The 24,344-nt window shown below is 49.8% G+C and overlaps 1 protein-coding gene across 1 annotated transcript in view; it reads left to right on the top strand.

Annotated features, from left to right (window-relative positions):
• Nucleotides 1-12,442, top strand: part of GRIK4 (glutamate ionotropic receptor kainate type subunit 4) — a 212,832-nt gene extending 200,390 nt beyond the window's left edge. Inside the window, exons 15-20 of the mRNA XM_066564315.1 lie at nt 1,735-1,908; nt 2,588-2,753; nt 5,437-5,662; nt 7,122-7,250; nt 9,744-9,862; nt 10,759-12,442. Of these exons, the coding sequence (XP_066420412.1) occupies nt 1,735-1,908; nt 2,588-2,753; nt 5,437-5,662; nt 7,122-7,250; nt 9,744-9,862; nt 10,759-11,124 (1,180 nt within the window). The 3' untranslated portion in view covers nt 11,125-12,442. The remainder of the gene's footprint in view (nt 1-1,734; nt 1,909-2,587; nt 2,754-5,436; nt 5,663-7,121; nt 7,251-9,743; nt 9,863-10,758) is intronic.
• The last annotated feature ends 11,902 nt before the right edge of the window (nt 12,443-24,344 follow it).

Here is a 24,344-nt window from a genome sequence, read left to right as displayed (position 1 = left end):
ACGAATTCCACCAGTGCTGTCTGGCTCCCCAGTTTGTGGAGGACAGGGAAGTTCATGGGTACCTTTGAGCAGCTGAGTGCAGAGCCTGGCCCAGCAGCTCTCAGCTCCATTCCTCTGTGACCAATTCCAATTTCAAGCAGTCTCAAAACACCTCTCTGAGTGCTCACCTCAGCACGGCCTCCATGGAGCCCTGGGGTCCCCAGTGCTGCTCTCCCTGCCCTGCCCACAGCCCTGTGGAGGGGCTGTCACAGGCACAGTGGAGCTGTGTCCTGGCACTGTGTGCCAGGGACTGCTCAGGGCTCCCTGGATCTTTGGGGACCCCTCAGTGCCCAGTTCTCATCACACAGGGACCCCTCAGTGCCCAGTTCCCATCACACAGGGACCCCTCAGTGCCCAGTTCCCATCACACAGGGACCCCTCAGTGCCCAGTTCCCATCACACAGGGACCCCTCAGTGCCCAGTTCCCATCACACAGGGACCCCTCAGTGCCCAATTCCCATCACACAGGGACCCCTCAGTGCCCAATTCCCATCACACAGGGACCCCTCAGTGCCCAGTTCTCGTTGCACAAATTGGGCCTGTGCTGTCACTGGCTCCCTCAGCGTGGCTGAAGCTGCCACCCTGACAGGGCTTTAATGGCTTCAAGGGCTGTTACAGCCTCAGAAATGCAGGTCTGGAGAAACCATTGAATTATGCACAGCTGGTGCCTCTTTAGCCCCTTCCTCATGTTTTAAATATGATGCTCCAAAAAGGTGCCTTTAGCCAGCTCCTCCATGGAGAGGGAGTTTTGGCTGCTGCTCCCTGCCTTGCTCAGCAGGAAGGAGCTCTTGACCCTGTGAGCTGCAGACTCTCCAGAGCACTGGGGTTTGCTGCCAGAGCTTGATCCACCATGGAAGGTCTGCAGGAAATAACCTCCTCCTCATGCTCCCTGGCACACAGTGAGAGAGGAGATGCAGGGATGAAAAGAACTCCCTGATATTGGCTAAATATGAATGTGAGCTGGCACAGCCCTGCAGCTGTTTTGGCAATAGCCCCAAAATGACCCTCCCAGGCCTCAGCTTTCTTAGCTGGAGCAGTATGGAGTGCAGCACATCAATTAGCAGACTTTCTCAGCAACCAGGGAACTGGAAACAGCAAAAAAGAGAGAGAGAGAGAGAGAAATGCAATCACAGCAGTGACAGGCTCAGACATTTCCCATTCCCATCTCTGTCCTGTCCCTGAAGGATGGGATGCTTTGAAACATCAGCACTCAGCTTCCAGCTCCACCTCAGACCTTCTCAGAACAACCCTTTGCACCAACAGAGTTTTCCTTGATGGTTTAATGCAGTCAGGGCTCAAACACTTCGCTTTTGAACTTCCCATAAGTGCTCGTGCTCCAGCAGGGAGCACAGCCAGAGATGTTTGATTTCTACTTCCCATCAAGTCCGTGCACATCTGGAGTTCCTGCTGTGGCGTGGATCTGCAGGATGCACGCAGAGCTGCCCAGAGCAGAGCCTCTCAAAGTTTTGTGCAAATCTTTACAAGAAAGCCTCTGGCTCCTGAGCCTTAGAGCAAACGTTTCACACAGCTCTGAGCCCTGGGCATCAACTGACAGCAAAGCATTTCCTCCTCAGAAAGCTCTGCCTCCAGGAGAGCTGGAGCTTCACAGCTTTTCTCTCTTTGGTGTTTTTTTTTTTTTAAAGTGTCCCATTTCCCAGTGCATTCCCCGAGCTCTCCTTTTTCTTCTCCTTTCAGGCTGACACCGTACGAGTGGTACAGCCCCCACCCCTGCTCCCAAGGTCAATGCAACCTCCTGGTGAACCAGTACTCGCTGGGGAACTCGCTGTGGTTCCCCGTGGGGGGGTTCATGCAGCAGGGCTCCACCATCGCCCCCCAGGCTCTGTCCACGCGCTGCGTCAGCGGGGTCTGGTAAGCAGGGCAGCCCTTCCTTCCAGGAAGGTTTCTCTGGGCAGACGGAGGTGGAGGAGGGAATTCTTCATGGAAAGGGCTGTGGGACATCGGGAGGGGCTGCCCAGGTGGAGGTGTTCCAGGAGGAGTGGGTGTGGCACTCACTTGTCTGCGTGACAAATGGGGACTGATGGTTTTGGACGGATGGGATGGTGTTCACAGGGGGCTTAGGATGAGGGAAGAGATGAGGATCTGACTCCATGTTTCAGAAGGCTTGATTTATTATTTTATGATAGATATTATATTAAAACTATACTAAAAGAATAGAAAAAAAGGATTTCCTCAGAAGGCCAGCTAAGAATAGAATAGGAAAGAATGATAACAAAGGTTTGTGGCTCAGTCTCTGTCCAAGACAGCTGGGCTGTGATTGGCCATTAATTAGAAACAACCACATGAGACCAATCCCAGAGGCACCTGTTGCATTCCACAGCAGCAGATAACCATTGTTTGCATTTTGTTCCTGAGGCCTCTCAGCTTCTCAGGAGGAAAAATCCTAAGGAAAGGATTTTTCATGAAAGATGTCTGTGACAGAGGGATTTTGCAACCTCAGTGATTCTGGGATTCTGCAAGGCAAAGGGTGGGGATGGAGAGCAGATTTCCTGAGGGAAACCACACTTTCCCTTCCCTCCCCTCCCCTTAGGTGGGCATTCACCTTGATCATCATCTCCTCCTACACGGCCAACCTGGCGGCGTTCCTGACCGTGCAGAGGATGGATGTGCCCATCGAGTCCGTGGATGACCTTGCTGACCAGACCACCATTGAGTATGGCACCATCCACGGCGGCTCCAGCATGACCTTCTTCCAAGTAAACCCCGTTCTTTGGCTGCCTGGGGGGGCAGGGGGTGCACAGGGCACTCCTCAATCACCTGGGGGTGTCCTCTCAGCCTGCTGTGCCCCTGTGTCACTCCAGGTGCTGGCACAAAGGGGAACTCTGGAGAGATCCCTGCGCAGGATGAATGGTGGGAGAGGCATGGTGGAGGACACAGAGAGGGAATTCGACAAGGAATTCAGATTTTCACAGGTCCCCACATGGTTTTAGCTTTTATTTGAGAGTCCTTCAGGTGGGATAAGCAAAGAAGCATTTGCACAACCCAGGCAAAGTGCTGGAGCCTGTGTGAGGTCAATGGCACTGAAATAAGTCAAGTGTATGCAAAGTTATGTGGGCCATTTAGCCCAATTTAATTTTTATCTTCCCTGCTCTGCTCAGAAGGGAAATAAATGAGTGAATCTGTTCTGCAGCGCTCTGAACGCACAAAGAACTGCTTGAGGATTATTTATTTATTTATTGCTTGTTGAAATTCCAAAAGGAGAGAAAGCTTGTTCTCACTCTTTCCCCCCACTCTGAGTCTGAACTGAATTTGGAAGGCTGGGAAATCTCTGGAGTCAGCCTGAGCTTTTCAGCCCAACTTTATGCTCTTCAGGGGTATGGAAAAGAGCTACTTTTAAGCCAAATTTTACATCTAAAATGAGCTGAGCAGGGCCTAAGTGAGGGAGGTGGTTGTATACGAGGATCTCACTTGAGGAAAGCTTTCAAGTTTAAACCCCTGGCTGTGTCTGTGCACTGCCTGGCAGGGAGGAAATCAGGAAAAGTGGGATTTGTCCTATTTGTGGTGCTTTAAGCTGTGTTGGGATCCATTTGCCTCTGGGGTAAGGATGGGGAGGTTAAAGTAGTGATGATAACTGCCTCCATCCTCCCTCCATTGCTGGGTGCATGAAGGAATGTTTGTCCCCTCCTGAGGCAGCTTGTCCCGGCAGTGCTTCCCCTGACAGTGACACACAGTTTAAGGTCTAAAAATGCAGTGGAACAGAACCAAACCCCCCCTGCTCATCTGTCTCCTGCCCAAGTGGCTGCACCAGAGGACAGAGCTGGACAGATGAGGACAGGAACTGGGTCAGCAGCAGATTCCCTGAGGCTCTCCAGCATCGCTCACCAGCCACAGAAAACAAACCCTTGACAGTATGAAAATGCTCGTATGGAGCAGGGTGTGTTTATATTCAGTCTTTGTGCAAGCAGCTTTCACTCTCTGCTCTGCACAGGCAAGAGAGATTCATCATTCTCAGTTTTCTTTTCATCGGACCAAGGTGGTTCAGCCACCAGCCAGCTCTGAGGATTTGGGGCTGGCTGAGCTTTGGTTTATTGAAATCAATGACAAAAACCCCAGTTCTTTTCAGAAAGCACTTTAAGTTGCCTCACAGGGGGGTGAACCAAATGTGGATTATTTTTTGAATTAATTTTGTGAGCAACAATCTCCAGAGAGCTTTTGTGCTGCCCCCAGCTCTCAGTGCCTTCCTCAGGGTGCTGGAGTCTGGCTTTGACACTGAAGAACTGTTGGGACAATGTTTGAGGGAAGGTCAGTATGGTGTGAGCACCCAGAGGTTTCAATCAACCAAGCAGGAACTCTTTCTTCAGGCATTTTTTGTGGTTTTGATATGTGGTCACTAAAATTATGATTTTTTTTTTCTAAAATTGAATTTAGTTTGTTTTGCCAGATCCCAGTGGAATTGGAGTATTTCATGTCCAGCTTTTCCAACAACCACATTTGGGCCTCTTTGAGATAAACAAAGATGAGGCACCAAAATCCTTCCTGAATCTGAAACCAGATTTGCTTCCTCTCTCCTTTGTGGCCTTTCCACAGCAGGCACTGTTACGGAGGTTTAATTTTAGGGGTCTGTTCTGGTTTGAAAGCAAAACCAGCGAGAGACTCCAAGTCAGAAATAAAATTTATTAGGAAAAGGGAAAAGAAATGAAAATACATGCAATAATATAAAAGAAAAAACCACTGACATAGTCAGAATACAACCTGACACCCTGTTGGTCAGGTTGTTGGTAGCAGTCCAGTAGGATTGGTGGCTGCAGCCCTCCTGGCGTGGCAGATGTAGTTCTGTGGGAGCAGTGATCCTGTAGAAGGGTGTAGTCTTCCTCTGAAGGTCCAGTGGAAAAGACAGCCATTGCTCTGGGAATGCAGTGGAAAGGCTGCCTGCTCTGTCCCAAACTCCAGATTGTATCCAGGTGGGGATGCTTAGCTCCTCCCCCTGGGCAGAGCATCTCACAGTGGGCTGTTATCATTCTGTGAGTCATATTGTGGGTCCATCAAACAGAAATGGCTCCTGGAGGGAGTTCTGTCCCAAATCCCAGATTATATCCGGGGGGGGGGGGGAACACTTAGCTCCTCTGTTATCATTCTGTGAGCCATGTGGTGGGTCCAGAGCCATGTGGTGGGTCCATCAAACAGAAATGGCTCCTGGAGGGAGTTATCTCTGAGTCACGGGGAAAGGCATTGATGGGCCCATTAACAGGAGATAAGGAAAGAACAATGCCCCTGCTGATTTCAGCAGCTCTTGACGATGGTGCCCTGGTTTGAAAAGGAAGTGAGGTTTTTGGGAGTTTGTGGTCAATAGAATATATCTTAATATTGTAACCTAGGACAGGATCTAACTTACCCCAAAATCTCCTCCCTGAGCCGTGGCTGCCTCTTCCCTCCACACAGAACTCCCGCTACCAGACGTACCAGCGGATGTGGAATTACATGTACTCCAAGCAGCCCAGCGTCTTCGTGAAGAGCACGGAGGAAGGGATCGCGCGCGTGCTGAACTCCAACTACGCCTTCCTGCTGGAGTCCACCATGAACGAGTATTATCGGCAGCGCAATTGCAACCTCACGCAGGTCGGGGGCCTTCTGGACACCAAGGGCTACGGGATTGGCATGCCCGTCGGTAGGCAGTGAAGAACAATTCTAGTCCTTCTCGGCTGTCGGCAGAGGACCGGAGCGTTCCAAAGGCTGCGCCGGCTCTAAAAGCCAACGTTGCATCTCACAGGGTCCTTTTTATTTCTTACCTGTTGCCCATGCTCAGAGCCAGATGTGCAAGATCTTGCTCTGGTCCAGAGCCAGATGTGTGAGACCCTGCTCTGGTCCAGAGCCAGATGTGAGACCCTGCTCTGGTCCAGAGCCATGTGAGACGCGACCGCGGCTCTTTCAATGATTCATGTGAAACATGTCTCAAAATTGCTGCTTGTTTTCTGCATACCTGCTCTTTGCTGTTTCCTTCCCCAACCAGTGTTTGTGCATCGTTTTGTGCTCCTTGTTTTAATCCCAGAAGTGATGTCAGAAGTAATGCTGTGGCAATTCTGGTAGTTTTTAGCAGGAATGTCTTAACAGCTGGTGGTTCTTGAAACTGCAGGCCAGAGACTTGGCTCTCATCAGGTTTAACAAATGCAGAGGTTTTTTCTTTCAAATGCATGAGCTCACAAGAGAACATCACCACTAAATAAGGGTTTAGTTGTTATTCCAAACGATGATCCGCTGGTCTTTTGGACAGCCTGGAAGCCTTGTCCTGACCTTTAAGCCCTGGCATTTAGCAACACAAAGTTGAGGTGGATTACATAAGGCCCCCGTCACACAAACAGCCACTCTAGTTTAGGGAACATGCGTAAGCTTGTAAAGTCACAGCAACCTGATCAAAGTGAGTACAAATCCCTACCTTCAGGGCTAAATTTGTTCTGACATTGTCTTGTTAAACAGTGAAACCGTAGCAGATAAGAGGAGCAGAAAGCTGCTGGCTGGGACAATAGTGCAGAGTTACTGGGAGAAGCAGAGTCTTTCCCATGGCCCTTCCTCAGGATCTCTGGTGGCAGACAAGGATTTCTTGTACCAGACAAGGATCTCTGGTGGCAGACAAGGATCTCTGGTCGCAGATACTGGGACTGAGCAGAGGTCTGTGCCCAGCACAGGACTGAACTCCTCCAACATAGACATTTTGGCTTCCATGATCCTTGGGCTCCTTCCAACTCAGGATTTCTGTGACCAGTTTGAGGGAAGGAGCATTAGAACAAGGTGAAATTGGAGGTGGAATAAGAGGTGGAATTGGAGGTGGAATGCTCCTCCATGGTCTGCAGGAGCAGGATACTGAACTGCTCATTCAAAAGCCAAAGCTCCCCTTGCCATGGACCTGCTCCAGAGGCCTGTGTGGCTCCTGGTGGCCAGGTAAAGTCACCTTCTGCAGGTGACATTCCCAGTGGGGTGGCTGCAGCTTTCCATGGCTGGCATGGACTGAGAGCCCCTCCAAGCCACCCAGAGAGGAGCTGTGCTAGCTGGGCACACTGGGGTGGCGCGAGCGGCGAGGATGATGATGGGGAGGAAGGTGGGGCCCTACCACGTCCCTCTTGGCGTTGCAGGCTCCGTGTTCCGTGATGAGTTCGACCTGGCCATCCTCCAGCTGCAGGAGAACAACCGCCTGGAGATCCTGAAGCGCAAGTGGTGGGAAGGAGGGAAGTGCCCCAAAGAGGAGGACCACAGAGCCAAAGGTAAGCCCTGCACTCCCAAGGGAACAGCCACAGAAACATCCTGGCCAGAGGTGCAAGGATGGACACCCAGCTGCATGTCTGCCAGGTTTTCTGCCTGGGAATCACTTTTTTCCCCTTCTCCTGACCTGAGATTCCTTCCTTCACAACTCAAGGAGAAAGCCAAGCAGCTCCGCCGTGCCGTGCCTCACGCTGTGTGTTTTTGCCTGGGGCAGAGATAGCGGGAACAACCAAATGACAAATATTGGAGGCATATGGAGGGTAAATTAGCTTCTAATGAATGTCTGGGAAAATGGATGGCTGAAGGGATCAGACCAAAATCCTGGGTTCCTTGAAGGGAGATGGATCTCCACCACAGGCCCGCTGGTTAATGGCTTCATGTGAAAGCGTCTTTTAAACAGCCAGGGGAAGGGACACAAGGACTTTATTAGTACATTTGTAAACTGAGGAGCAAATTCTTTTGGGTAATGCTATGCAAATTGCCATAAAAGCCACCACATTAGGCTGATGTCCCAGCATGAGAGCAGTTGCCAGCTTAACACAGTTGCTGCATTTTTTAGTTTTGGCAGCGGCCCTTTCCTCAGCAAGTGTTTTCTGCGAGGCCAGCAGGCCCCCCAGTTAAAATCACAGCCTTGTGACCTCTGTGGGAGCAGAGAAAAGAGCCAAACCAAGGCTGAGGAAGCTCTTTTGGAGTTTTGACCTTGCAGCAGGTGTAGGTGTGTGTGTGTCTGTGCAGTTCCTGCTGGGAGGTGATGCTCACTTTTGGAAAGTGCTGCTCCACAGACAACCCCAGTTATTTATCTCCAGGCTGAAAGTGTAAGACATCAGGTTATTGCTATTAAATGAGTTACTTTTGAAGGTGGAAGGGTTTATTTTCTCCCTGGACTGTGCCAAAGGCAGCTCTAAGGTGGAGTCTAGGCTGGGGGCTCTTTTGAGATGGCTTTGGAAGGGGGAAGCAGAGTCTGGCTGTGTCTGGCACTACCCAGCACAATCTGTGACCCTGGGCAAGTTTTTTCTGTTGGTTTGTTCCCTATGCCATGGAGATGAGGAAGGCTGTAGCTGCATGGAAAAAGGAAATATCTCTCAGTGAGCTTGGCTGTCTGAGGTGGCATCCAGACAGAATGATAGGAGGATGGAGAGAGAGGTACAAACCCTAAATTCACCCTTGTGAGCTGCAGGGGGGAGTGGATGGCCTTTAGCTTTGGGTCTGAATTGTGATTCTGGGCTGTTTTATCTGCCTTGCCATTGCTGTGGAAGCACCTCTGCAAAAGTCTCTGATTTACAGACTCCCTGCATTGCTCTGGGGGTGGTGCCAAGAGAATGACGGAGGAGGAGGCAGAAATGTGACCTGCTAAGTTTTAGAACAAAACAGGTCAGCGATTTACAAGGATTTTGGTGAGGTTTTATGTCTAAAAGCCACGCCGAGATCAAGTCAATAAATCATCTATTCTTACACTTTGATTTAATGCTACAGGAGGGAGAGGAAGATTTTTATAGATGTTCTTGTTGAGTAATGGCTTCACACAGCCAAGCCAGGGCAGAGCACATGGTTTTTAGTAATCAATCCAATCAGAGACCCAAACCAAACACAGGAGACAGGAACCATGTCCCAAATGTTGAGGTTGGCTCATCTCACAGGCAGATGGAGGCACAGTTTTGGAGACCAGGGCTGTGGTGGCAAGGGAAGTGATGACCTCAGCACATGGAAAGGTTTTTAAGGGATGGATTTTCCTTCAGCTGGTGGAACTTTCTGGAATGCAGGCTGGGTAGGCATGGTGGTCACCCCATAGGCAGCGAGTTGTGCAGGGGGGGTGGGATGAGCTGTCCATGGAAGGGGCTGTTCCCTCCTCATGGGCCAGGGGTGCTGGGCAGAGACACCCAACACACAGCCAGGTTCCCCAGGGTGGCAGGGACCCCATTTTGTCACCCTGCAGTGTCACAGCCTCCTGCTCTTGTTTGGAGCCTCTCCTTTCCCACTGCAGTCCAAGCAGCCGGAATCATTTCCCTGCAGCACTTTGTGATGCAATCAAAGGAGCTTTTCCCGCTGCCAGCTTCCTTTAAAGCCCTTCCCTGTCTCCTTTATCTCTGCTCCTTTAACAACCTTTCTCCTCTTCCTTTTCAAGTTCAAAGCCACTGGAGCTTGGTGAATAATTTGCAGGGATTAATGTGCCCCTTTGATCCTGCGTTTTTCCCCTCCTGTTTTCAGTTTGTCCACAAATTGCTTTGTGCTTCCCCTCCAACATTCTGGCTGTTTATCTGCAAAATCATCATTTCTGAGCAGGCATCTTCGATCCTGCAGTTATTGCAAGTCACTCACTTGGGCCATCTGAGTCATGTAGGGAGCTATTAATAGGACACTGCTGGCTCGGTGCTTTTGGTCCCTGGCTGGGCATCTACAATGCCAACAAAACAGCAAAGCCTGGGGCTTCTGTGCAGTGATACTTGAGGTTTATGATGTGTCTGCCTCTCCAGAGTGTCTCTCCTGCTTTATTTTAGGCTTGGGGATGGAGAACATTGGTGGAATCTTCGTGGTGCTCATCTGTGGCTTAATCGTAGCAATTTTTATGGCAATGCTGGAATTTTTGTGGAGCCTTCGACACTCTGAACAGTCGGAGGTAGGAGCTGGGAGTGTCCTGAGGGGACAGGGGGTGTTTATTGCCCTCTGTGGGGTGTCCTCGAGCAAGTCAGGCACCCAGGCTGAGGAGCAGTCCCAGCCATGACAGCTCAAACCCAGGAACAGGCTTGGTCCTTTGGGCAGGGTCTAAAATCCATGAGCTTTTCATGCACTCTTACTCAGAGGGAGGCTGTAGAGATGCTCTGAGGGCTTTCAAAGGATCAAAGATGTGTACAACATCCAGGTACCTTTCCTGGGGACAGGATTTCTGCCTGCAGCAGGTTGGGATCCTGTGCTGATCGAGGAATGAAGAGCACAGGGGGGTCTCTGATGAGAGGCGGAGTTGGGTTAAACCAAGTGTAGATTCTGAGCATTGGAGTTGAAAACCAGCAGCACGGAGTCCATAAAAATTTGGTGTCAGAATCACAGTGTGGAATATTAAAACAGACTGGGTTGGAAGGGGCCTTAAAGCTCATCCACTTCCACCCCCTGCCATGGTCAGGGACACCTCCCACCATCCCAGGTCACTCCAAGCCCTCATCACTCCAGGACCCAGAGCCCCTGAGGGACTCAGAGCTCGCTCAGGTGAGCTTGGGTATGACAAAACTCCAAGTCCTCATCACTCCAGGACCCAGAGCTCACTCAGGTGAGCTTGGGCATGTCAAGACTCCAAGCCCCCAGGACCCAGAGCCCATGAGGGGCTCAGAGCTTGCTCAGGTGAGCTTGGGTATGACAAGACTCCAAGTCCTCATCACTCCGGGACCCAGAGCCCCTGAGAGACTCAGAGCTTGCTCAGGTGAACTTGGGTATGACAAGACTCCAAACCCTCATCACTCCAGGCCCCTGAGGGACTCAGAGCTCGCTCAGGTGAGCAGCACAGCTCCGTTCTCCCCGCAGGTGTCGGTGTGCCAAGAGATGGTGACGGAGCTGCGCAACATCATCCTGTGCAAGGACAGTTTCCACCCCCGTCGGAGGCGAGGGGCAGTGGTTCGGACTCGCCCCGCGGCGCCCGAGGAGCGCCGAGCCCGCAGCACCACCACGCTCAGCAACGGCAAGCTGTGCAGCGGGGGCGAGCCAGACCCCCTGGCACAAAGACTGGCACAAGAGGCTGCCCTGGTGGCCCGGGGCTGCACCCACATCCGCGTGTGCCCCGAGTGCCGCCGCTTCCAGGGGCTGCGGGCCCGGCCGGCCGCGGGGTCGCCGGCGCGCAGCGAGGAGAGCCTGGAGTGGGACAAGGCCACCAACAGCAGCGGGCCCGAGTAGCACCAGGCCAAGGGGGCGTCGGGGTGGGGACAAGAGGGTCCTGTTCCATTTTACAGAACACGGACTTGTACAATGTCAACTCGTTTTTAAATCAATAGCAGTTACCCGGCTTCTCCAGAGCAAAGCGGACCTTGGCGTGGACACCGAGGCCTGGCTGCGGGTTTGGTGTCCACCACGGCCTGGCGGGGCAGGAGGGAGGTCCTCAGGCTGGTGGGTGTCCAGAGGTTGTCTCTGGGATGGAGGGATGTGGTGGGTGGCTGGTGTAGCAGGTATTGCCCACCCAGGGTCGAGGAGGGGCTCCTGGAACTCCTCGCCCCTCCAAGGTCAGAGAAAGGACGGTGGCACTGCCTCTCCATCACTTACTGGGGGATGTTCTCCAAGGGCAGGGGGGGACTTTTATTTGCTGTGGCTGTGGGAAGGGAGGAGTCATTAATTTGGGGTTTTTTTGTTTAATTTGGGTATGTCAGGACCCAGTCTCCAAGGCACCAGGTGCTGAATTCTTCTTCCTTCTCCGAGGGTGGCAGGTGGGTTGAAGGGGGAAGGGGAGGATGGGATGGGACACGCTCCCTGTGAGAAGCAGCATTTGCTGGAAGTCCATCTGAGGAGTTGTTGAAATTACATATATAGAGAAATATATCTATACATAGATATATATAAATATATATATTAAAATGCCAAAAAACAGCCAACGAACACAATGAACTCAAAGAGGCCTTGAAACGCCTGGAATTTCAGGGGTTCTGTGTCTTTTGTTTCATTCTGGGGTTATCTTTTGCTTTCTTTTCCTTTTCCTTTCTATTCTTGGGATGGGGTGGGGAGGAGCCTTTTGAGGGCGGTGAGTGGGGAGCACTGGTGGGGGCTGCCCATCCCCACCAGCCGAGGCAGGAGGTGTTGGCACCCCCAAAGTGTCCCTGGCTGTGCTCTGCACACTCCTGAAGTGACCCTGAGCTCTGCCCCAGGCTCAGGGGCTCCCCAAATCCGTGACCCCACGGAGCACCCTCAGCTTCCAGGGTGAATTCCAGCCACACAGCATTTGAGAAAATCATTAGCCCGAGATCTCGTGTAAGGAAAATAGTGACTTCCCTAGAAACCGCAGCAGCTCACCCTCTGCTTGGTACAGATGTGGGGTTTACACTGGCAAATTTAATTTTCTGATTGAAAAAACAAATTCTATGCAATTTCTGGTCGTAAAAGGAAAGAGATGACAATGGAGAGGGGCGGGGGAGATAAAGCCTTGAGTGAAGGTACATCCTGTTCTTGAATTGTTTTCTTTTCTTTTTGTCTTGAATGTACTTAAATAAAAGATGTCCTTGTATAATCATGCTCTTTTTTTTTCTCTTTCCTTCCCTGTTCAGAGTCAGGAAAGTTGTGAGACAGTTTGAGGCCCGGCTGCTCAGGGAGAAACCCAACAACCTGACAGGCAAGAGGTGCTTTGGCTGTTGAAGGTCTCTGCTCCCTGAGAGTGTCCACACCCCTGGTGTAGCTGAATGGAAAACAGGAGTTAAAATTAAAGGTCAATTTAAAAAAAAAAAAAGCCCAAATGCCTGGTGATGAGGGAGGAGAGAACCCAGAACTGACAGCAGGGTGAGCAGGGATGCAGCTCCATCTTTCCCATAGCTGGGGGCTGGAGCTGCTCAAGGGTGAATCCAGGGTGATGCCAGCAGATGTTTCTGAGGAGGATGGGCAGGGAATGGGACAGGGAATGGACCATGGTGATGGGCACAGCAGGGTTGTTCTGGTTATTCCATGGTGTTTCTGAGGAGGATAGGCCGGGAATGTGGTTTAATCCATGGTGATGGGTACAGCAGGGTTGTTCTGGTTATTCCATGGTGTTTCTGAGGAGGATAGGCCGGGAATGTGGTTTAATCCATGGTGATGGGTACAGCAGGGTTGTTCTGGTTATTCCATGGTGTTTCTGAGGAGGAGGGGCCGGGAATGTGGTTTAATCCATGGTGATGGGTACAGCGGGGCTGTTCTGATGATTCCAGTGGATATTTCTGAGGAAGATGGGCAGGGAATGGGGTGTGGACTGTCATGATGGGCACAGCAGGGTTGTTCTGATGATTCCAGGATGTTTCTGAGGAGGATGCACAAGGAATGGGCTTTGATCCAAGGTGATGGGTATAGTAGGGTTGTTCTGATGATTCCAGGATGTTTCTGAGGAGAATGGGCAGGAAATAGGGTGTGATCCATGGTGATAGGTACAGCAAGGTTGTTCTGATGATGCCAGCAGATGTTTCTGAGGAAGGTGGGCGGGGAACAGGGTGTGATCCATGGTGATAGGTACAGTAGGGCTGTTCTCATGATTCCAGCAGATGTTTGTGAGAAGGATGCACAAGGAATGGGGTGTGTGGCGTGGTGATGGGCATTGTTCTGATGTTTCCATGATGTTTCTGAGGAGGATGCACAGGGAATGGGGTGTGTGGCGTGGTGATGGGCACAGCAGGGTTGTTCTCATGATTCCATGATTTTTCTGAGGAAGATGCACAGGGAATGGGGTGTGATCCACGGTGATGGGCACAGCAGGGTTGTTCTGATGTTTCCATGATGTTCTGAGCAGGATGCACAGGGAAGGAATGGGGTGTGATCCATGGTGATGGGCACAGCAGGGTTGTTCTGATGTTTCCATGATGTTTCTGAGGAGGATGGGCAGGGAATGGGGTGTGATCCACGGTGATGGGCACAGCAGGGTTGTTCTGATGTTTCCATGATGTTCTGAGCAGGATGCACAGGGAAGGAATGGGGTGTGTGCTGTCGTGGCACAGCAGGGCCATTCTGCTGTTCCCAGCATGGTGTGAAGGGAAGCTCTGCTCCCAGTGATGTAAACAGGCAGCAAGCAGAGGATTTAGAGCTGTTTTTTTTAGGATGTCCTATGAGATGCTCCCAGAGGTCCTTTCTGGCTTTCACATCTGTAAATCCACAGGATATCCCCTCTCCCTGACATAAACTGAGCAGTGAGATAAGGCAAGGCTCCCCTCGTGCCATGGGGTTGGAGAGGCAGATGCTCAGCTGAGATAAGTCAATAAAACTCCATCCAGCCCTGCAAGGAGCCAGGCTGGGCTTTCAGAGTCCTGACAGCAGCACTAGAGACATCTGAGCTCGCCTGTGTTGCGCTTAAAGGCCAACATGTTTCTACGAGCTGCAGAATATATTCATCAAAAGGAAGCTGCTTTTTAAAATTTATTTACAGATTAGCAGAAGAAAAGGCTCCATGAATCATTTATCAGACCTGATGTTTTTTTCACTGCTTCCCCGCATTGAATAAAGAGAAATCTTGACAGAGCTAGACATTATTCTGCATCTCCAAAGATCTTGCAGTCATCTGCTCAGACAGAGGATGTCAAGGAAAAAAAAATGATGAGAAACCACCTGGTTTTTATCTCTCCTGTTAGCTTGCTCCACCCACATGGTATTTTATATCTGGGTCTGTATTTTAAAGAGATTTGTTTCATGTCCCTCTTGCCCTCCTCTCTTTTCAATGTTGTTTTTTTTCTTTTTTTTTTAATATTCAGAGGTTTTGCACTCAGAGCAGGGATGGACCTCAGACAAGGAGGATAAAAGCTGCTGTCATTGAGATGCCTTTTCTAATGTGCCTCTGTCCTGTATTTTCTGCTCCCTGCTAAATCCTCCCAGTCCCACCCTGGAGGGAGCAGGCAGCATTATGCATGTGCTGGGTTTGTGCTCACACACATTTCTGTGCCCAGATGGGTTTACATCTCACATATTCCCTCTCTCCCCAGCTTTTTATTTTTTTTTTCCCTTCCCTCTCATCTTTGAAGCCATTGTAGGGCTCTTGTGCTCAGCCAGCCCCAATGCTAATGCAGTTCAAGATCTGGAGTAGTTTGCCTTGCAAAAGGCACTTTCCCAGTATTGCTGTCTCCTGATAAACCCCGGGTAATTCTAGTAAGATATCTCTTCAAATTCCACTGGGAGCCAAAGATTAGATCAATTAAAATGGAATACTTTGCTTTATCCCCTCGAACCAGTGTGTTTGAGCCTCCTGCTGCCCTCTGTTTTAGGCTCACGTCTCTCCCTGCCCTGACAGCCCTGGCTCACTCCACAGCAGCCTGGCAACTAAAAGGCCTGGGATCTCTCCTCGTGGGCTAAACCCCGTGTTTGTGTTGTTTTTTCCAGGCAGTTCCATTTTCACCTAATGATAAAAAGCTGTTTTCTCCCCTGAGGTTGCATGGGTGAAGGTATTAACAAGGCCTGGACAAACCTGGGGGCATTTCCTGAGCTGAGCTGTGTACATGAAACAGAAAAGGGTTGTTCTGTGAGCACAAAACCCTGGGATGAGAGATGCTGAGCTATAAATTATAGAGCAGACACTAAGCCCTCAGTGGTCCTGAGGCAGGAATCTTTTTAACCATTCCACAGCTGCAGAAATCTTCCCTGCTTCTGTCCTTCTCCAAGTGCCTCACCAGGTAAGTGACACAAAAGGTGGAGGAAGATCCACGGGGAACAGCTTTTTTTGCAGAGATTTGGAGTTCTAGAAGGGGTGGGAGTCCCTGGGAACTGGCAGGGAACTGGGAACTGCAGCTGTGGGCACTGGGAAGCTGGGATAGACACAGGAATGTGGGCAACTGGTTTGGATGCTCCTTGGGTGATGGCTCTGAGTGGTAAAAAAGAAGAGACCTGTGGGTGAGAACTGTTCAGTGGAGACTGGCTGGGTCCTAAGGAGGTTTCTAAGCTGGTTTCTAAGTTTCTGTAAGAGCAAATAAGCAAAGATGGATTGGTTTGGGGTGAAGCTGTCACAGCTGGGCCGTGAAAATCCCAGTACGAGTGATCAAAGCCCTTCCAACCACTTCAGTTTCATTGAGCTCTGCAGTTAATTACCTGCAGGATGGGTGCTTCTTCTGCTTCACTTGTTCACCCAGTGAAGGTGATGGAATTTCTTGCAGTGACTTTGGCTCGAGGGGGAAAGCAGCAGTGGCCATCAGGAGGAGAGGGAGGCACCACTCCAGGGCAATGTGGGCAGAATCAGGCAGAGAGAACTGGGGAGAATGAGGGCAGAATCAGGCAAACTGCCCCCAGAAATGGTAAAAAGTAAGTCTGGGCCACTAAAGGCTTAGTGTCTGCTCTATAAAGTAACTCTGGGCTCACATGTGATGCTTGCAAGCCTGCTGAGGATCCAAGAGTGAGGGAACACCACATTTGCCTGGAGTGAGGGGCTGAGCAGAGCTCAGGGAAGAGCTCAGCGAGCCCAAACTCCTGCAGAACAGAGCATAAAGCACCCACAGTTCCAGAAACCCCATTAGTGTCTGATGGCCACTAACTGATTGAAAAGACAGAGCTGAACTCTCCTGGGCACAAAGTGGCTCTCATGAATTCAGTATAAATAGGCTCCCCTGGAACCTGACACCACACTGGGAAAATCAGGACAATGGGCAGGTTTATGCATCCTTCAGGACAGGGTTTTTTTTTTGTTTTTTTTTCCCCTCCAAGGGGGGAATCTGCTGTGTTCCAGGTGATTTATGAGTCTGGTTGGTGGCATTTCATCCCAGGGATGATTCCAGCTGGAGGGTGAGGATCTGCAGCTGCCCTGGCTGGGGGGGATGCGTGGCACTGCATCAGCAGCACAAAGGTTCACCCAGCAGCAGCTCCCTGAGAGCCCTGCCAGGGCCAGAGCAGCATGAAAACGAAGGGAGCTTAATTAACAAAGGCTTTCTCCTCTGCTGTGTCGAGGTCTGCAGTTATCAGCAGAGCTGGCAGCTCTCAAAGACTGAAATGACAGTAGTTGGCTGTAAAAGAGATAACTGTCAGATTAGCTGGGACATATCTCTGCTGAGGTTTTCTATATCATACCTATCTTGAAGCATCTCCATGTATCAAAGGGACTAGTTGGCCATTTGCCTCTCCAAAGTACCCTTTCCACTGTGATAAATAAGGCTCTGTTACAGGGGAAAGGCCTAACATTTCTTGTGCCTTGACTCAGGCTGGTTTGGAGCAGCGGTTTCTGGGCTTTGATCAATGTGTGGAGACAAATCCTGGCTGTTGTTTGCAGTGTTTGATGTACTGAGTTTAGGGTGCAAGGGACACAAAATGTCTGTTGGGGTGGAAAGGCAGGGAGAGGGGACATTCCTGGCGGGTTCTCTGTGGGCTAAGTGGGATTTTCACTGATATTGGTGAGGAAAGGCAGTTTAGATAAATGGTTTTTTTTTTCAAATCTCTTCTACTTTTCCCTGTATGACTGAATCCCAGCTGGTTTTGGTTGGGAGAGACCTTAAAGGACCTTGTTCCATCCCCTTTCCATGGGCAGGAACACTCTGCTTTCCAAGCACCTCTCCCTTTGCTCTTCATCCCCAAACATTTCTCCTCATGTTGCTCAGTCTCAGAAATAAAGCTTTCGGCCTGGCTTTTGCCTGAACTGCCAGGGAATGTTCCTCTGGCTTTGCAGTTCTTGCTGAGCCGAGATTTAAAGCAATTTCCTTTCAAAGCCAGAAATGAACACAAATGAGGGGAAAGAACCAGGGGAGAAAAAGAAGAAAGACCCTTTTTATTCCTAGACAGGCACTGAGATGTCTGAGCTGCAAGCCTCAGACTGATTGTTCTTCCGGAGTCTACAGCAAACGCTCCTGAGTGTTCCTGAGCAAGGGAGGATGCTCTGATTGCTGCTGGCTGAGCTAAACTGGAGCAGGGAGGTGAGCACACAGCACCTGGCTCTATTGAACAACTGCTCAGCCCCGAGCCCTCAGCTGAAATGAAGGTCACGACATGGGAGGGAGCCAGACGTGAGCAGAAAGCCACCAAATGTCCTCGCTCTGGGGTCCTGGGAGCCAGACTGTTCTCCCCTGTCAGGAAAGTTTGTCTGCTGGCCATTTCTAATGGCCCTGGCACTCTGTGACTGGGTCAAATGGATATTTCTGTTTGGAGCTGGGCCTTGAGTGGAAAAGTTTTAATATATATCATAAAATAATAAATCAGCCATCTGACTTATTGTTTTATGATATATATCAGGGAATGGTTTTGAGGGGGAAGTCTGCTGTTTTAGAAGATGTAATTTTTTACTCTGACCAACCTATTTCATTCTAATTCTTCCATGTAAGCACTGTATTTCAAGGGAACATCACTATTTTGCAGTGAAACCTGTGGCTTTTAGGTTTGTTTCGGACAAGATCACGTCCACAAGGAGCTGTCAGAAAGCAGCAGCAAGGATGGCAAAGCTGGGTGGCAGAAATGCCACTGAGCCATGGCAGGGACAGGAGAAGCTGCTGTCACAGCAGCCCCTGCTCTGTGCTTTGCTCAGGGCTGTTTCTGGGTTATTTTCTGCTGTGTCCCAGCAGCGAGGACAGAAGCAGAACTATCTCTCCACCAGTTTGCTGATCCATGACAGACTGGGCTGAGTCTGCATCCCTTTCCTGCTTGGACTTTCTTGCCAGTGAGATAAGGATGAAGCCTTGGCAGGCAGAGGAAGGATGGGGCAGGGCTGGAGGCCACAAATTTTCACTCTTGATGCACCAGCAGGGCTTGTTGGGGCTTTGGAAATGTCACTCTGTGAAATGGGGGTGACCTGAGTATTTCCCAGTCTCTCCCTGTTTGCTAAATACCCTGTCAGAGAATAGAAGTGGAGGGAAATCTCTGGATTAATGTGTAGGACTGGCAAGGTTTAATCTGTTCCTGTTTGCAGAGGGCTCTAAGAGCGGGTGGAGATTTGCCAAGTGTTTGCCAACATTAATGGTTAATTATTATGAATTCTGGCAGCCCACAGACGCTGCCAGCATCGTTCTCCAAGTGGGATCCAGACCTGCAATGGAGTTGTTACACAGAAGATGGGAAGAGACAGCTTCTAGCTCTGTTCTGTGCTGTCCTCCCAGCCAAAGCCCCATTCCAAAATCAGACAGCAGTGGCACCTCTCTGTCTCATCAGAGCTACAAATCCAGGACATTTGGCAGAGGGAGGCTCAGCCTTTTCCATGTCTGGGCTCATTTGTGTCCGCTGGAGCCCTTTTTGTCTGAGTGAACGGGATGTGAATTGTGGCCTGAGATGAGCTGTGTCTGGAACAGATGGGTGCCACGGCAGGGACAGATCCAGAGCTGGCCTGAGAAGGGCTCTGAGCACGATCTGTGCCCAGGCTGGGTCAGTGAGGGCCTGGCTGTGCCCTGGCACGTCCAAATGTGAGGATGCCACGCCGAGGGATCACAGAGCTGGCAGATCAGGGCACGCCTGAGTTTGTGTCAGGATCTCTCACTGCTCACAGTGACCACGAGAAAAGTTCCAAAGTCTCTTTTCTCAGCTCAGCACTCGAAGAAGGAGTCAGGGCTCTTCATTTCTCGGTCTCAAGGTTGTTCATTGTTCCTTATCTATAATATTCTTTCTCCTGGCCTGTTGAGGTCTGCTCAGCAGGACAGTTCCAGGCACTCTGCCTGCCCCAGGGTGGTGTTACCTTTTATACTAAAAACTACGTGTACAATATTTACAATTAATTCCCAATACCCATCACCTGTGTTAGACACTGAGCTTCTACTCTAAACCAATCCCAAAGTGCCACCATCACAGCAGAAGATGGAGGCCAAGGAGAAGAAGGAGAAAGGCTGGACACGCCCAGATCCCTCCATCTTGCTCCCTGAACCCCCATTCCTAAAACCCCAAAATCTACTTTTTTCACCTTGTGATAAATTCACTGTCATTCTACTTAATTTGTCGTGGCTTGCAGATCCTCATCTAAGGTTGGTAACTTGCTCCATGGGTCATAATCAAACCCACAGGGGCATTTTTGGGTCTCTGAGCCCCCTGGCAGGGGTGCTGGCTGCTCAGGACAGACAGAGGGACGTCCTGGGTCCTGACAAGTTTGGGGCTCCCCCAAGCACAGCAGGGCAGCTGCATCCTGCACTGAGCACCCAGAAGGGTCCCCACAGTGCTGCAGAGGGTGACAGCAGCCGGCTGAGCGAGCGTGGCCCCGAGAGGGGGAGATTTGATTTGCCAGACTTCATTTGCAGCAGTACCTGAGAAAGCTGCCTTTATCTAATTGTAGCCATCCAGAAAATGAAATCAACTGCATAAAAAGCTCAAGGTCCATTTGATCCTCGGAGCATGCCTAGCAATTGCCAAATTATGAAAATGCAATAGATCCTGGGGCTCGGCCGGCGCTGATTTATTTCTGATTTATTTCTGATTTCTCCATTTGAACGCACAGCCTCAATATCTGAAAGTGAAAGCTGCATTGTCCCCATCTTTGGGCCACTGATAATATTTGAGAGTTATGGCCACAGAGAAATGTTTGCTCTGAAAGGTAACTTCAAGGTGCATTAGTCTCGGATAATTGACAGAGACTGAGGAAGTGATTTGGGGAGCATCTGTGCAGAACCAAAGATCCCAGTGAACAGTTACCTTAAATTAATGGTGGGGCCACGAGCAGCTTGGACCTGATCAGCTGCCACTGGTGCTAAATGAAGCCAGGCTCTAAAGTTATTAGCAAAATATCTCTGAAACAGCTCTGCTGTGGATTTATGGGCTTGCTTCAGTCTTTAGGGGCCAAATCTGCAGTGTGCTCAGCGTTCCCTTGGCACAGACATATTTTCTGAAAGATCTTTTGCTAGAATTTTTTTCTCTTGAGAAGCTGAGAAGCCTCAGAGGAAAAGAAAAACAACAATTATCTGCTGCTGTGGAATGCAACAGGTGCACCTTTGATTGATCCATGTGAGTTGTTTCTACTTGATGACCAATCACAAGTCCAGCTGTGTTGGGACTCTGATCAGTCACAAGATTTTATTTTCATTCCTTTCTTTTCCTTTCTAGCTTTTTGATGAAATCTTTCCTTCTATTCTTTTAGTATAATTCTAATCGATCATTTTCTTTTAATATAATATATATCATAAAATAATAAATCAGCCTTCTGAAACAGGAAGTCAAGATTCTCATCTCTTCCCTTGTCCTGGGACCCTTGCATACCCTGAGTGAGGAACATTCCCACATTCCCTGATTTGTCTGGGAGCAGGGAATGCTCAGCATCCCTCAGGACTGGGCTCTCCTGGAGCTCAGGTCAGGCTTGCAGGGCTCACACCTTTAACTCACTTCTTAATCCCCAGCTGGAATGAAAGGTCTTCTCTCAACACTTAGTAAATCTCCAATTTTATTTCTCATTATTAAATCATGGAATTGGCCATAAATGTTTAAATTAAGTGAAAGGAAGAGAGATTTGTGAGAAAATTGAAGCCTCTTTGAGGAATTGAAGAATAATCTCCAAGGATGAAGAAAGTTGCATTTGCTAGACCCAAAAGTGAAAGGATCAAAAAGCTACAGAAAAGAAATAGAAAATTGCATGGTTTAAATCCTCTCCCCCGCCCTCCCTAAAACCTCTGCTGTTTTTAATATAAGGAGAAATATTCTGATAAGCAGCACAGTCTAAAAGATGCTCCTTCCTCTGCTGTGCCGTTATCTCTGTGTGTGACCCAGGGCAATTCTGGGACCTCGGTGTCCCCATGTCCCCAAGTGTGACAGTGACACTCCTGCTCTGTGTGCACTGAGACCTTTAGAACATTATTAGTGTGTGCTGGGAATTAATTGGGTTTAGATGCCTCACTCTAACTAGAATAAAGCCTGCTTTTTTTCATTAGCACAGTGAGTAATTAACTCTTTGATTTTTCACAGCCTGGGTTTGATTCTCCATCTCAGGTAATTTTTCAGGAATACATAAGACGGGTTATTTTGCCTTTCAGACCAAATGGCACTGAAATTAGGGGAGTTTGTGGCTTTTATTCTGGATGTGATTCCCTTCTGGCCTCTGTTTGTGCATCTCAGACCCTGGTAAGTGCCCCCAGTGACATTTGTGACATTAATTTGTGGTGCATTAGAGGGAAGGCTTGGGATGGGATTATTTTCAGATATTGAGGATCTTTTGCTTGCTCAGTTTAATCAGGTCCAGCCCTAAAAATATGACAATAACTGGGATTTGGTGGCCCTGTCAGCTCACACATGGCAGTGGGGTGTGAGGGATCACTGTTGGCATCCCCTGCACAGCCAGGCAGGAGGAAGGATGAGCTGATCCCAGTTCTCCCAGTTCCCATGGCCTGTCTAACCCTGGGCAAGCAGCTGTGGGAAAGAGGGCAGCCTGCCAGGGAAGGGCCAGGGCTGGTGAAAGCTTGGGCAAGAGGATACCTGTGTGCCAGGGAGGAGGAGATGGGCACCCAGCAAACCTGAACAATGAGACAGCAGCATGATAAGCACTCAGGATCTGGGTTAGCTTGGGCTGAATTCAAATTTCTCCCTGGAGGGGAGAGATTATATTGTGTTAACAATTCTCTGGCCTGCCCAGGCTCCATGGAAATGGGCTCTGAAGTCAGCCAAGGGTACAGGTTTCTCACACTTGCAGCTCTGACCCAGTGGAGGTTAACACAGACATCTCTGCTCTATCCAGCCCATCTGTAATTATAGAAAGCAGCCCCTGCAATGTGTTTCCAATCAAACTGTGGTGCCAGTTACCAGCTAAAGTATGCTCTGTCTGCCTTCTAGCAACTGAATAGCCCAGGTGAGCTGTGCAAAAAGAAACCACGAGGATTGTGAGGGAAAGAGTGTGGCCTCTGCATGCAATGGAATTCTTTATCTCCCTGAAACAGATCCCAGGAGCAGAGGGGGAAGGAAACCAAGCGCAGACAAAGCTCTCCCTGGAATGTATTGAAAGGACCAAATGAGCCCTTCAGAGCAGGGGAGAGAAGGTTTGTTTTAGGGAGTGCTAGCAAGGAAATGTTCAGCTCTGCTGGCCTGCCCAGGAGCAGAATAAACCCCGTGTTGTGTCAACAGGGTAAAAAGGAAGAACACCCAAGTGGTTTTCTGTCTGTTAAAGGGCAAACAGGCCCAGGAAATGGATTTCAGCTTGGGGCTGCTGCTGAAAGAAACCCAAAAAAGAGAGGAGGGAGGAGAGTGTATCAGAGCATGGGGGGTAGCACGGTCAGGATGGACAGAGAGCAGAGATCTCTGCAGCCAGGGCTGGGAATTTGGGGTTTATTGCAAAGGGCCTGGGTGCAGGGCCCTGCTGGGAGCTGCCAGGCACAGCTCAGAGCAGGACTGAGGGAAGAGAGGGGGAGAGAGGATGAGAGGGTGAGAGAGTAAAAGGGGTAAGAGAGCAGAAGGGCAAGAGAACAAAAGCATAAGAGCACATAGAAGGGTGAGAGAGCGAGGTTCCCATTCCAATACAATAAATCTTCTTCTGTGTTGAATATTCTAATTCTCACTGACCAATCTAGTACAAGATACAAATCCTATAGCATTTCCACACAGCCTATAAGAATCATTACATCACCATCCTGTGTTACATTTTAAACCCTATAAACTCCTCTTTGGGCCCCTTCTGCCAAGCTGCAGGGTCTGCTCTGCCCCTTGGGCCTGTCTGCAAGCAGAGGGTGTTGTTCCATCAAAAGGGGATCACCTTCAGCCGCCACACCATTGTTTTCCAGTTGTTCAGTAACTGAGGGATCTCAAAGCTTGCTTTCATTTCAATCTCACTTATAGTTTCCATATTCCCAAAATCTTTTGCCAGACAATCACATTGATAAGGCTTTCCTGTTTCATCTCCCCCAACAAGAGTGGGGCTGGCAGGGTGGCACACAGCAGAGCTGGTGCTGGAGATGGCGTGTGTGCTGTGGGCTGGGCAGCCCTGAGTCTCTCACAGGGGTGAATTTGCCACAGGATGTGCAGCAGGGATGTGAGTCTGCATAACCCTGGCATCAGGCAAGGCTTTCTGCACCATGGTCCTGAAGAAAACGGTCTGTGCTCTGTTTAGAAAGGAGGAGGGGAGAGGAGAGGAGAGGAGAGGAGAGGAGAGGAGAGGAGAGGAGAGGAGAGGAGAGGAGAGGAGAGGAGAGGAGAGGAGAGGAGAGGAGAGGAGAGGAGAGGAGAGGAGAGGAGAGGAGAGGAGAGAAGAGAAGAGAGAAGAGAAGAGAAGAGAAGAGAAGAGAAGAGAAGAGAAGAGAAGAGAAGAGAAGAGAAGAGAAGAGAAGAGAAGAGAAGAGAAGAGAAGAGAAGAGAAGAGAAGAGAAGAGAAGAGAAGAGAAGAGAAGAGAAGAGAAGAGAAGAAGGCATGGCAGAGAGTGCAGCTGTGTTTTACTGCTGTAATAGATTTGGGCACCTCTGATTAGCTCATTAGATTCTATGACTAAGCCTATTACAGCTTTTCAGTGTGGAGCTGGGGTAGATGTGATGTGCTGATGGCTCAGTTTGTGCTGGCAATGGTCTCACTTTGCTTCTTGGGAGGGAGATTTTCTGCTGAGGAACCCTCAGGCTCAGCT

Source organism: Molothrus aeneus, chromosome 22 (genome assembly GCF_037042795.1).
Source record: "Molothrus aeneus isolate 106 chromosome 22, BPBGC_Maene_1.0, whole genome shotgun sequence".
Lineage (NCBI taxonomy): Eukaryota > Metazoa > Chordata > Aves > Passeriformes > Icteridae > Molothrus > Molothrus aeneus.
The sequence above is the reverse complement of the archived record's forward strand: the minus strand, read 5'-3'. Positions and strand labels throughout refer to the sequence as shown.